The 13,344-nt window shown below is 40.7% G+C and overlaps 1 protein-coding gene across 2 annotated transcripts in view; it reads left to right on the top strand.

Annotated features, from left to right (window-relative positions):
- The window catches only part of LOC129853507 (synapsin-1-like), a 28,832-nt gene that overhangs the window by 7,491 nt on the left and 7,997 nt on the right, over window positions 1–13,344 (top strand). For both annotated transcript variants that reach the window (XM_055919634.1, XM_055919633.1), the window contains exons 2-12: window positions 355–412; window positions 1,549–1,640; window positions 2,299–2,455; window positions 2,609–2,698; window positions 4,786–4,848; window positions 4,971–5,113; window positions 5,286–5,360; window positions 5,448–5,550; window positions 10,984–11,133; window positions 11,269–11,338; window positions 11,484–11,976. In XM_055919634.1, the coding sequence (XP_055775609.1) occupies window positions 355–412; window positions 1,549–1,640; window positions 2,299–2,455; window positions 2,609–2,698; window positions 4,786–4,848; window positions 4,971–5,113; window positions 5,286–5,360; window positions 5,448–5,550; window positions 10,984–11,133; window positions 11,269–11,338; window positions 11,484–11,976 (1,494 nt within the window). The remainder of the gene's footprint in view (window positions 1–354; window positions 413–1,548; window positions 1,641–2,298; window positions 2,456–2,608; window positions 2,699–4,785; window positions 4,849–4,970; window positions 5,114–5,285; window positions 5,361–5,447; window positions 5,551–10,983; window positions 11,134–11,268; window positions 11,339–11,483; window positions 11,977–13,344) is intronic.

The following is a 13,344-nucleotide window of genomic DNA, read 5'->3' as shown; positions in this document are numbered from 1 at the left end:
ACAGAGAAGAGGTAGTCATTAAAAAATCATGTCAAACTTTATTATTGCATACAGAGTGAGTCCATGCAACTTATGTGACTTGATAAGCACATTTTTACTCCAGAATTTATTTAGGCTTGCCATAAAAATTGGGTTGAATACTTATTGACTCAAGACATTTCAGCTTGTCATTTTTGTATTAATTTGTAAACAGGCTGTAACACAACAAAATGTGAAAAAAGGTCAAGGGGTGTGAATACTTTCTGAAGGCACTGTACATCAAGTATGCTTGTGAGATAGCATTACAAAACTACTCTCTAAAGTAGTCCTAGTTTTTATGCAATTCAAATATTTTCTCTTGCCTTTCTTCTCTAGGGTAAAGGTCTTCAAAGGTAAAAAGATTCATGGTGAATTTGACATTAAGGTGGAACAGGTGGGTTGCTTGTTCACCTTTGTTATTTTAATTGTCTATTTTAAATCAGAGATGGAGAGAGGAGATTTGAGGTTATAGAACAGCCAATGAAACTCACAGGTCACCTCATGATGGGTGTTATTGAGTACAGGGCTTGAAGCACACAGATAGACAACCCCTGCATCTACATCTAAAAAAAAGTAGTATCTAGAACCTAAAATGCTTCTTCAGCTGTCGCCATAGGGGAACCCTTTTAAAAATCATTTTTGGTTCCAGGTAGAACCCTTTTGGGTTCCATGTAAAAACCCTTCACACAGAGGGTTTTACATGGAACCCAAAATAGTTATACCCGGAACCAAAACGTTTTTTTCAAATGGAACAGCTGAAGAACTCTTTTGAAACCGTTTTTTCTAGGAGTGTACATGGGTGCTGCAGACCTGCACTTACTGTATGCAATAAACAATGAATCAAAGAAATCCCAAGACATGCACATACTGTATAGTTGAACTATGTTAAGCGGACTGACAGTTGGATAATTATCAAGTGTGATAATAATGTTGTCATATTTGTCAAATATATTAAGGAAATAGGTCACTCTGAATCTGCTAACAATATCCATGGAAAATAAAATGATCTCATGGACCCCAAAACATTTATACCCGGTGGTGGCTTTATAGAACAATGAAGTTGCTACCCTCTGTGCTTTGTAAATGAAGACTTGAAAATGCTTCTGGATTATTTTCTCTACCGGCATTTTCAATGTCTCCTATTTCTGTCTGCTCCTTTTATGTTGCATTAGAGTGTTTCCACTATGCACCCCATGAGTCTCAGCATGTCTCATTATCTGTGGAGGTGATAATGGCTACCTTCTGCCTCAGTTTTTGGGGACAAAGCCATTGAAGTAATACAGTAGTTCACCTCAAAATCAAAGTCTGTCAGACAATTCTGATCTCTTAAGTGGGCTAATGTGAAGATGAATCAATGTTCCACACCATCTATTTTGTAGAGCCACCTGTCTCAACTCCAAAGAAATGGAAAAAATCTAATTTCATCACGCCTGGAAAACGTTGATTTTGCAGTGAACTACAACCGTAACATGTCCCTGTTATGATCACATTGAGGTTTGACTTGGATTAACACGGATGTTGTCCACTCAGGCTGACTTCTCTGAAATCAACCTAATAGCGCATGCTACAGGGGGCTATAGTGTTGATATCGAAGCAATCCGGAATGGAACCATGGTGACCAAGTAAGTCTACTGTACATCCTTTGAATACAGTGTTCTACATGATGTTTAAGATAATCAGACACAAATATCTATCATGACACAAGGCGAGACCCAGATGCAGACACAGGAGGCAGATTGTTGGAGTCTTACAATATTTATTAATCCAAAAGGGTAAGGCAAGAGAATGGTCGTGGACAGGCAAATGGGTCAAAACCAGTTCAGAGTACCAGAGGGCAGGTACCAGAGGGCAGGCAGGTACCAGATGGCAGGCAAAATCAAGGTCAGGGCAGGCAGGATGATCAAGCAGGTGGGAAAGTAGTCCAGAGTCCGGCAGGGGTCAAAACCGGGAAGACTATCAAATAGAGAATAGCAAAAGGAGAATGGGGAAAAAACCACTGGTTGACTTGACTAACATACAAGACGAACTGGCACAGAGAGACAGGAAACACAGGGATAAATACACTGGGGAAAATAAGCGACACCTGGAGGGGGTGGAGACAATCACAGGAACAGGTGAAACAGATCAGGGCGCGACAATATTATAAGTGTGTCCTGATTGCTTATGTTACAAGATATGCATGGTTTCTTGTTATTTTCAAGTGCAAAATGCAGAATAAAATGTTGACATGTCTGTTTGAATATAATGTATTGGTAATGTGTGATTTTAAAATTTTCCAAGGTGTTTCAGGCCAGACTTTGTGCTGGTTAGGCAGCATGCCTTCAGTATGGCCAAGAATGGAGACCACCGACACATAGTGATTGGGTTACAGTATGCTGGTCTCACGGGTGTAAACTCTCTACACTCTGTCTACAACTTCTGTGACAAACCATGGGTGGTAAGCGTGGCAATTTAAAGCAGATTCAATTGTGTGTTGTTTGCTTTCTGAGCCTAATCTAATTCAAGTAAACAGCCATGACTGCTAGACAGATCATGACTTTTGATTTAACTGAAAAAGTCACCTCTTGTGTATTATCGCGTCTCGTTTCAGTTTGCTAATATGGTGAGATTGTACAAGCAACTGGGACCAGAGGAATTCCCACTGATCGAGCAGGTTTACTATCCCAACCACAGAGAAATGGTGGGTGTTTTGCCATCTGCTTCCCTCTACTCCTCCCCCCACCACGACATGGCCACGTCTTCACACTAAACAGACCTAAGCAAAGACTATTAGGTGGCCCTTCTGTTAGAATAACACATTTCTGTGTCCAGTAAGAAAAAGACAAAGCTAGCACACATCAATAATCCATCTCAGATCTATCACAACAATCAATCTTAATATTGTCTCTGATTAGACTGAGGGTTCATGTGTACAGGTCGCAGTAGAGCCAGAGTGGGTTTGATTATTCCTGCGCCCTATGGATCCCCTCAGTAGCACTGCAATGAGATCAGTGTCTGTGCTGCCGCAGTGTTGCCCCCCTCCACACCCGCAGTCGCGGGTCTGCTCTCGGCGCAGCTCCCCTCAATGATCAACATGAATCGCTCCATAACTCTGAAAGTTTTACTGCTGCTGTTTGGGCTCATGATGCCCTCAGCATATTCACACATATTCTAACATTTACATAGGTATTCATACCCTTTACGCAGTACTTTGTTGAAGCACCTTTTGCAGCGATTACAGCCTCGGGTATGATGCTACAAGCCTGGCACACCTGTATTTGGGGAGTTTATCCCATTCTCTAAAGATCCTCTTAAGCGCTGTCAGGTTGGATGGGGAGCATCGCTGCACAGCGATTTTCTGGTCTCTCCAGAGATGTTCGATCGGGTTCATGTCCGGGCTCTGGCTGGGCTACTCAAGAACATTCAGAGACTAGTCCCGAAGCCACTCCTGTGTTGTCTTGGCTGTGTGCTTAAGGTTGTTGTCCTGTTGGAAGGTGAATGCTTGCCCCCAGTCTGAGGTCCTGAGTGCTCTGGAGCAGGTTTTCATCAAGGATCTCGCTGTACTTTGCTCCGTTCATCTTTCCCTTGATCCTGACTAGTCTCCTAGTCCCTGTAGCTGAAAAACATCCCCACAGCATGATGTTGCCACCACCATGCTTCACCCTAGGGATGGTGCCAGGTTTCCTCCAGACGTGACATTTGGCATTCAGGGCCAAAGAGTTCAATCTTGGTTTCATCAGACCAGAGAATTTTGTTTCTCATGTTTCTCATGATCTGAGAGTACTCCAAGCGGGCTGTCATGTGCCTTTTACTGAGGAGTGGCTTCAGTCTGGGCACTCTACCATAAAGGCCTGATTGGTGGAGTGCTGCAGAGATGGTTGTCCTTCTGGACGGTTCTCCTGCCACAGAGGAACTCTGGAGCTCTGTTAGAGTCACAATCAGGTTCTTAGTCACCTCCCTGACCAAAGCCCTTCTCCCCCGTTTGCTCAGTTTTTCCTGGTGGCCAGCTCTAGGAAGAGTCATGGTGGTTCTTAACTTCTTCCATTTAAGAATGGGAACTGCAAACATTTTACCGCAAACATTTTTTCGGTACCCTTCCCCAGATCTGTGCATCGACAAAATCCTGTCTCAGAGCTCTACGAACAATTCCTACGACCTCATGGCTTGTTCTTGCTCTTACATGCACTGTCAACTGTTTGACCTTATATAGACAGGTGTGTGCCTTTCCAAATCATGCCCAATCAATTGAATTTACCACAGGTGGACTCCAATCAAGTTTTAGAAACATCTCAAGGATGATCAATGGAAACAGGATGCAACTGAGCTCAATTTCGAGTCTCATAGCAAAGGGTCTGAATACTTATGTAAATACGGTATTTCTGTTTTTTATTTGTAATAATTTGCAAAATTTTGCGAAAAACTGCTTTCATTTTGTGATTATTGGGTGTTGTGTGTAGATTGATGAGAAAAATTAGTAATTTAATCCTTTTTAGAATAAGGGTGTAACGTAACAAAATGTGGAAAAAAGGGAAGGGATCTTAATGCTTTCCGAATGCACATTAAAACGTGATGATACTTTGTTATTTAACTGCATCCTGGCACATTTAACAAATAACAGCAGCTCAATTTGACTTTACAGTTTACTCAATTAGCAATTTACTAAGAAATGCTGTGCTATACATTCTCTTTAGTCAAACAAACCTACCTGGCCACAAACCTACCTGCATGTCTGGAGCCTGTGTAGTATGATGTTTTCCAATGGGGATGTTGTGTTGTCTTTTGCTGCAGATTACCACTCCTGGTTTCCCTGTGGTGGTGAAAATGGGCCATGCCCACTCAGGGATAGGGAAGGTAGGACTGGACTGCTCTTGTTTCTGATTTTAAATGATACAAAGTAGGCCTGGATTAGTGTTTATGCTTCACAAATCAATACTATTGACATAATCTTACTCAACCATGACTCTACCCTGCAGGTGAAAGTGGACAATCAATATGACTTCCAAGATATTGCCAGTGTTGTTGCCCTGACCAAGACCTATGCCACATCTGAACCTTTCATCGATGCAAAGTACGATGTCCGCATCCAGAAGATCGGAGACAATTACAAGGCCTACATGTGAGTGAAAAAAATAAGCTCCTTGTTGTAGTGACTGAGGTCAATCCATTCTACAAATCCCCAAGCTATTCAGCACAGGCTACAGATAATTTATTCTGCATATCCCAACATTGATGTGAATAATATGATCAACAGAGAACATGCTAAACGGTAGATCTTGTCTGTTTATCAGGCGGACATCAATTTCAGGGAACTGGAAAACAAACACTGGTTCAGCTATGCTGGAACAGATAGCCATGTCAGACAGGTGAGTGTTAACACAGACTGGGCTTTTGTGCATCAGACAGACAGCAGTGCGTTTAGTAGTTACTAGCAGTGTTCTCCAACATCATAGGTATCGGATGTGGGTGGACTCCTGCTCTGAGGTGTTTGGCGGTTTGGATATGTGCGCTGTGGAGGCTCTGCATGGAAAAGATGGCAAGGATTACATTATAGAGGTAAAAGGATTAGAAGTATTGTTAACAATTTTGCTCTTATACTTATTATATAGCTTACACTCTCCAGTTTTCTTTCTTATTTCGCATGTTTTTTTATTTAAAAAAAATATTTATAGTATTTTACGGAAGCCCTGAAGCCCAAGACCCCCAAAAATAATAATACGTAGACTCTTGGAATTATCTCGTTTGAATGGGAGAATATCTTATTTGAACATCTTAGTATCTCGTTCGAAACAACTTCATTGTTCCTTTGTCTAATTAGGCCTAATTTGTTATGCAGCTTGTCAGACCATGTAATGGTTGCTGCAGCCATTCATTCACTGATTCCATCCACTGATATGATTATTAATTGACAGTTTTCTGATAGCCTAAAGCAGGACTGAAGGCCAGAGCATGTAAGTGGGTGAGTGTGGAGCAAGGAGCAGAGAGTAATTGAGCAGCTTCTCTCCCGCTCCAATTTCACTCTGGTACTGCTCAGCCACAAGCTCTGGGCGTGCTTTGTCTAGCATTTTTGTTTCCTTTATCAGTATTATTTTAATTAGGCCTATTTGGATGTAATTATTTAGCCTACCCCGCCCAGAGTAGCCTATATCTAGTTTATATTCTACTTTCTAACATTAGGATATGTAGTTTCTATTTTGAAGAACTTCTAATGTATTGACAGATGTTTTAGGTGGGCAATACATAGGCTACTGTACAATGTATTTACATTTTTCTTGGAATAGAAACACCACAATATAAATCCATTTAGTTAAGCTAAAATAAATAATAAAGGCCAGTATCAGTTTATTTTCATTAAATAAAGGGAATAAATAATCTAAAACACCAATAAACTCTACAAATGAATTATTATTATTATAAAGACAGAAAAATATGCATGTGAAAGCTTAATTACATAAATAAATGTTAGTGGGAATAAAGCCACAATATAAACAAGAGGAAGAATGGAATATATTTTAAAAGCTTAGAATTAGGTTTGACTGGAGAAAGAAAACAATTAATACTGCACAAAACGTGGTTGTTTTCCCTGTTATTTGATCAAGAAAAATATTTAATTTGGATATTTTGTGGCTTTGCCCATAACTTTTCACCTTTTGATGTAAATGTTTGAGGAAAGGGTTTTATTCTTTCTGGATACCATTAGAATGACAATCGCAGGGAAAGGGACAGGCAACAACTATATCTACTATATTGCTCCACTAATACTAGTAAAAGGCCCAATGCACTTATTTTGTAGTCAAATATTTATATACAGTTGAAGTCGGAAGTTTACATACAACTTAGCAAAATACATTTAAACTCAGTTTTTCACAATTCCTGAATTTTAATCCGAGTAAAAGTTCCCTGTCTTAGGTCAGTTAGGATCACCACTTTATTTTAATAATGTGAAATGTCAAAATAATAGTAGAGAGAATGATTCATTTCAGCTTTTATTTCCTTCATCACATTCCCAGTGTGTCAGAAGTTTACATACACTCAATTAGTATTTGGTAGCATTGCCTTTAAATTGTTTAACTTGGGTCAAACGTTTCGGGTAGCCTTCCACAAGCTTCTCACAATAAGTTGGGTGAATTTTGGCCCATTCCTCCTGACGGAGCTGGTGTAACTGAGTCAGGTTTGTAGGCCTCCTTGCTCGCACACGCTTTTTCAGTTCTGCCCACAAATTTTCTATAGGGTTGAGGTCAGGGCTTTGTGATGGCCACGCCAATACCTTGACTTTGTTGTCCTTAAGCCATTTTGCCACAACTTTGGAAGTATGCTTGGGGTCATTGTCCATTTGGAAGACCCATTTGCGACCAAGCTTTAACTTCCTGACCGATATCTTGAGATGTTGCTTCAATATATCCACATCATTTCCTTTCCTCATGATGCCATATATTTTGTGAAGTGCACTAGGCCCTCATGCATTTTTGTTTCATCGAACCAGAGGACATTTCTCCAAAAGTACGATCTTTGTCCCCGTGTGCAGTTGCAAACCGTAGTCTGGCTTTTTTATGAAGGTTTTGGAGCAGTGGCTTCTTCCTTGCTGAGCGGTCATGTCGATATAGGACACGTTTTACTGTGGATATAGTTACTTTTGTACCTGTTTCCTCCAGCATCTTCACAAGGTCCTCTGCTGTTGTTCTGGGATTGATTTCCACTTTTTGCACCAAAGTATGTTCATCTCTAGGAGACAGAACGCGTCTACTTCCTGAGCGGTATGAAGGCTGCGTGGTCCCCTGGTGTTTATACTTGCATACTATTGTTTGTACAGATGAACGTGGTACCTTCAGGTGTTTGGAAATTACTCTCAAGGATGAACCAAACTTGTGGAGGTCTACAATTTTTTCTGAGGTCTTGGCTGAGTTATTTTGATTTTCCCATGATGTCAAGCAAAGAGGCACTGAGTTTGAAGGTAGGCCTTGAAATGCATCCACAGGTACACCTCCAATTGACTCAAATTATGTCAATTAGCCTATCAGAACCTTCTAAAGCCATGGCATCATTTTCTGGAATTTTCCAAGCTGTTTAAAGGCACAGTCAACTTAGTGTATGTAAACTTCTGACCCACTGGAATTGTGATACAGTGAATTATAAGTTAAATAATCTGTCTGTAAATAATTGTTGGGAAAATGACTTGTGTCATGCACAAATGTATTGTTTGTTAACAATACATTTGTGGAGTGGTTGAAAAACAAGTTTTAATGACTCCAACCTAAGTGTATGTAAACTTCCGACTTCAACTGTATATTTTTATTAATAAATATTTTTTACTCTGATTTTGCAGGGGGTGATGCAGCACCTTCAGCACCCTATTTCCTGCGGCTATGCTTGATTGTGAGCTATAATCAAATGTTGAACTAAATGTGTGCGACACAAGAGGTAAACAAGTTTTCCATCAATAGAATTACTAAACTTACAGTTAAAGTATCCATCACCAATAAATGAATAAACTTCTGAAATTATAGGCTGGTATATGCTGCGAACAACATGCTTTTATTAGCCTATCAGAATCTCCTCTGATAGGGCTTCAATTGAAAGGGGTAACTTTTTATAGACTACAGTTCACAATAACAAAAAAAAAATACATTTTATCACCAAAATAAAATGAAGCGATAATAAACTTTCACGATGACAATTAATTTAATCTTTGAATTGTTGGCTAATGGTTTACTGAAACATAAATAAGCTATCCAATTTTCAATAGCACCGATGACAACAACCTATTAATTTGGTGATAAGGCAAAGCTCCTAAGAAGGAGCGCTTGAGAGGGAGATCTGTGCGTAATGGATGGATTTGGTGTTTTTATTAGCAGGAAGAAGTTTAACTAATGTCTAATTGTGGAGTATTTGGTAAACGAAAGTGTCACAATACATAGGGGCATATTTATCAATCAGGGAATTTGACATTGAGTAGAGATCTTCATGCCTGCTGCCAAATCTGGTCTGACATTGCAAAGAAGATTCGTCCTGTCCCTTTGGGGATTAAGATAATTAAGTATTTTAGGGACTGCCGATTGACAGCGTGGAGCTGTTTTTTACACACCAATCTGTGTTTTCTTTTGGTGATATGACCATTGTGCATGCCCTCAATGACAGAAGCTTTTTTGTGGGGTTTTGTAGTGAATCTTTTATAGAACGTCTGATCATTCAGTTGCCTGAGTACTTCAGTCTTTTAGACAGTGTAGTCTTGTACAGTAACAGCGCCTCCCTTGGTCACTAGGCGGATGACTATAGAGGGGGCATTCTGGACATTTAAGACCTGTAGCTTGGATATGTCTTTATGCACCAGTCTGTAGTACATATCCAAAGCTGGGTCAATAGGCCCAGGTGGAATGAACTTAGATGGACCCCTAAAAATAACAGTTTCAGATGCAATGTGCATATGAATTAGTAGTCAAAACGCATTGCTGTTGTGCGTCCTGCTATTCAGGCTGATTTGCCCCTATGTATTATTTTGTATATCTTTTCTGTAAATAGTTCACTAAAGTTTATTGCACCATACTGGCGTTCTACTTATTTTCTTTCTCCAATCAAAAAAAAGTAAAAAAAATAGCACAAAGCACATTGTCTCATTGTATTTGTACATTTTAGGATTTTCAAATGTATTCCATTCTCCTTTCTCTTGTTTATATTATGGCTATATTCCCACTAATAGTCCTTTATGTAAATAAGCTTTTACATGTGTATTTGTTTGTCTTTATAATAATAATATTTCATTTGTAGAGCGACTTTCCCACTTTCAATCCACATGTGAAGCTTATTGGTGTTTGCTTGAGTTTATTTCTTCCCTTTTATTCATGAAAAGAAGTTGATACTGGCCTTTATTATTTACGATTTATTTAAGATATTTTAGCTTAATTAAATTGATTCTATTCCAAGAAAATCTCAAATAGATTTCACAGTAGCCTATGTATTGCCTACCTAAAAACATGTGTGAATACATTTGAAGTCCTTCAAAATAGAAATGACATTTCCTAACATTAGAAAGTAGAATATAAACTAGATATAGGCTACTGTGGATGGGGGGGGGATAAATAATTACAACCGAATAGGCATAATTAAAAGACTAGTGGTAAAGGAAATAAAAAATGCTAAGCAGAGCAGGCCCAGAGCTTGTGGCTGAGCAGTACCAGAGCAAAATTGGAGCGGGAGAAGAAGGCACCATTTGTTTCTCGCTGCTCCACACTCAACACACGCCCACTTACATGCTCTTGCATTCAAAAGCAGCCCTGCTTTAGGCTATCAAAGACCTGTCAATGAATAATCATATCAATGAATAGAATCATGAATGAATGGCTGCACCAACCATTACATGGTGCAACAAGCTGCATAACAAAAGAGGTCTAATTAGGCAAAATAACAATGAAGTAATTCAAATGGGATACTAAGTTGTTCAAACAAGATACTAAGTCATTCAAATGAGAATTCCAAGAGGCTAAGTTGTATTTTTTTGCCTTGGGCTTCATGGCTTCCGTTACTATTTTGATATTGAATACTGCATTATTGGGAAAGGCTCGCAATTTAAGCATTCTTAAACTGTGTAGTAACACTGTAATTACACTGGTAACAACATTGTAATACCTTGTGGCTACCTAGACTATTTGCATTGCCCCCCCCCCCCTCTCTCTTTTACGCCGCTGCTACACTCTTATTATCTATGCATAGTCCCTTTAATAACTCTACCTACATGTACACATTACCTCAGTTACCTCGACTAATCAGTGCCCCCGCACATTGACTCTGTACCGGTACCCCTTGTATATAGTCTCGCTATTGTTATTTTACTGCTGCTCTTTAACTACTTGTTACTTTTATTTCTTATTCGTATTTTTTAAACTGCATTGTTGGTTATGGGCTTGTAAGTAAGCATTTCACTGTAAGGTCTACAGCTGATGTAACCGCATGTGACTAATACAATTTGATTTGTGTTTCCCCATCTCGGTCTCTCAGGTGGTGGGTTGCTCCATGCCTCTGATTGGAGACCAGCAGGATGAAGACCGTGCTCAAATTGCAGACCTGGTCATCTCCAAAATGAACCAGACAGTCCCACGCACTGCAAGTCCCTCTCCTGTCCGTCCCACAGCTGCACAGCCTGCACAGGTTACACTATTGCTAACCACCACTCAGTCTAATAGACTTAAAATGAGTCAATATTTGTCAAAAGGAGTATGTTTAGATGAGTGGTATGTGTAACCCATTAACTTTGTGTCTCATTGTAACATGTTGGCCATGCAGAAAGCTGCATCCTCTCAGCCTATCTCACAACCCAAAGTGCCACAGGCTCAGCAACGCCCTTCTCCACAAGGTAAGAAGATGGCTCTGTAATATTAAGGCCCAAAAATTCCAATGGACACTTGCTTTTGTTCTTTAGCTGGTAACATGATAGCTAAATTGTTTAAAAAAAAGATTGCTTAATAGGTACAGGATAAACAGTGCTCTGTCTCCTTCAGGTGGCCCACAACAGACACCCACCGGCACTGCCACCCCTCGCCAAGGAGCCCCCTCCCAGCAGCGCCCCTCTCCCCAAGGCCAGGCCCCTGCAAAAGCCCAGCCCCCTGGTCAGGGATCCCCCCAGCGATCCATGAGCCTGGGGGGCTCCCCTCAAAACCAGAGGCCACAGCAGTCAGGTCCCCAGCTGCAGCAGAGCCCCCCCCTTGGAGGCATGGGCCAGAAGTCCACAGGGGGCCAGCCCCAGCAGAGGCCCCAGCAGAAGCCAGGCCAGCCTGCCAGGCAGCAGTCCCAGGGAGGAGGCCCCCAGGGCCCCCAGCAGCAGAGGGCTCCAGCCCAGCAAGGTCGCACTGGGGCCCCCACCACTCAGCAGCCCCGCCTTAGTGGCCAGGGCCAGGGAGACCCGGGAGGGAAACCTCCTTTGCAGCAGAAGCCTCATCCCCCACAGAAGCCTAACCAGGACCCTCCTGCTATGGGAGCCACCCCTCCACTGAAGTAAGCAAAACTTTCATAAAGCTTTCCAAAACATTCAATGCCAATATACTTTTTGCTCAGTGTATCCCAACTGTATTACTCAATAGCTCAATATTGGATGTAACATCCTCCTATTGTTTTTGGCTGTTTTTGTGAGCCACACAGGATGCTCTGTCTATCTCATTCTAGATAAGGATGAGTAATTAACTGACGAGAGGATTCTGTGTTCTAGATTTAGCTTTCATTTATTTTTATCTCATCAAGGGGATTGATGTGCATGATGGTGTTATATCTGTACTGTAGGCTAGATATTGAGTTTGCAAATCAATGTAGCTATAGTTTGTCATGGGATATGTTATCAGATGTTTACAGTGCGTTTTGTTATTTGATCCAAATGTTTGGACTGAGTGTGCATGAACAAGTCTTTTCAAGACGATTCCAATGGAATGTTCACACTTTTCCTGCTCATTATTCATTTTCATGTTGCACTTGAAATTACAAGGACTTATTTTGGATAATGCTAGATTTCATGGATGAGAGGTTGGTCAGGGCCGACCCTAGGCATATGCGACATAAACAACCACTTAGGGCCCCACGGCTGCTAGGGTGTCCCAACCACTCAAAAATAATAATGATAATATATAGTTTTGTAACTTAGTCAGGGTCTCAACTTACTGATGAGCATCAGAATAGTAGAATACACAAGGTGCAATTTTCCAACAACTTTTCGTTTAGGGCCACCAAAAGGCTGGTTGACATTTTATTAAGTACCATTGACCATGTTTAATGTCCTGGTAATTCTCTAGTGACTCATGGAAAGGAGAGTTTAAATAACACTACATAATTTACAACTAAAGCAGTGTTCCTTAAAACATGTGATAGAGGGCAATGTGGAAAGGGTCAAGGAAAGGGTTATGCAGGTTTCATTATGTAGTAAATGATGTACGCTTCTAGTGTATATTGCATAGAAAATATGGCTTTAAGAAGCTATTAACAGTCAAAATGTAATGTTATGAATTTAACTACTGTTCCCTGAAGGAAGGAAATGAGGTACAACATACTATGGGGAGTTGCACTTTCGCGGATCTACAATCACGCCTGACAATGAAATTCGCGCCTCGCTGGAAGCACCGCCTCCACAGGTGATAAGCGTGAGGCAAAGGATTAATTCCTTCAATTTAATACTACTCTTCACTGAGCCCAGGAACGGGTGGCACGGGGCCAAACAGGTGTTGTACCTCGTTTCCCTCCTTCAGGGAACATTAGTTATAATCCTAACGTTATGTTCCCTTTCAATCAGTCAACTTCGGTTCAACATACTATGTGGAAATATAATCACGCCCTAAGTTGATCCTGATTGATACTAAATGAAACGGTCCATGGCAGACC

This window comes from Salvelinus fontinalis, chromosome 4 (assembly GCF_029448725.1).
Source record: "Salvelinus fontinalis isolate EN_2023a chromosome 4, ASM2944872v1, whole genome shotgun sequence".
NCBI lineage: Eukaryota > Metazoa > Chordata > Actinopteri > Salmoniformes > Salmonidae > Salvelinus > Salvelinus fontinalis.
The sequence above is the reverse complement of the archived record's forward strand: the minus strand, read 5'-3'. Positions and strand labels throughout refer to the sequence as shown.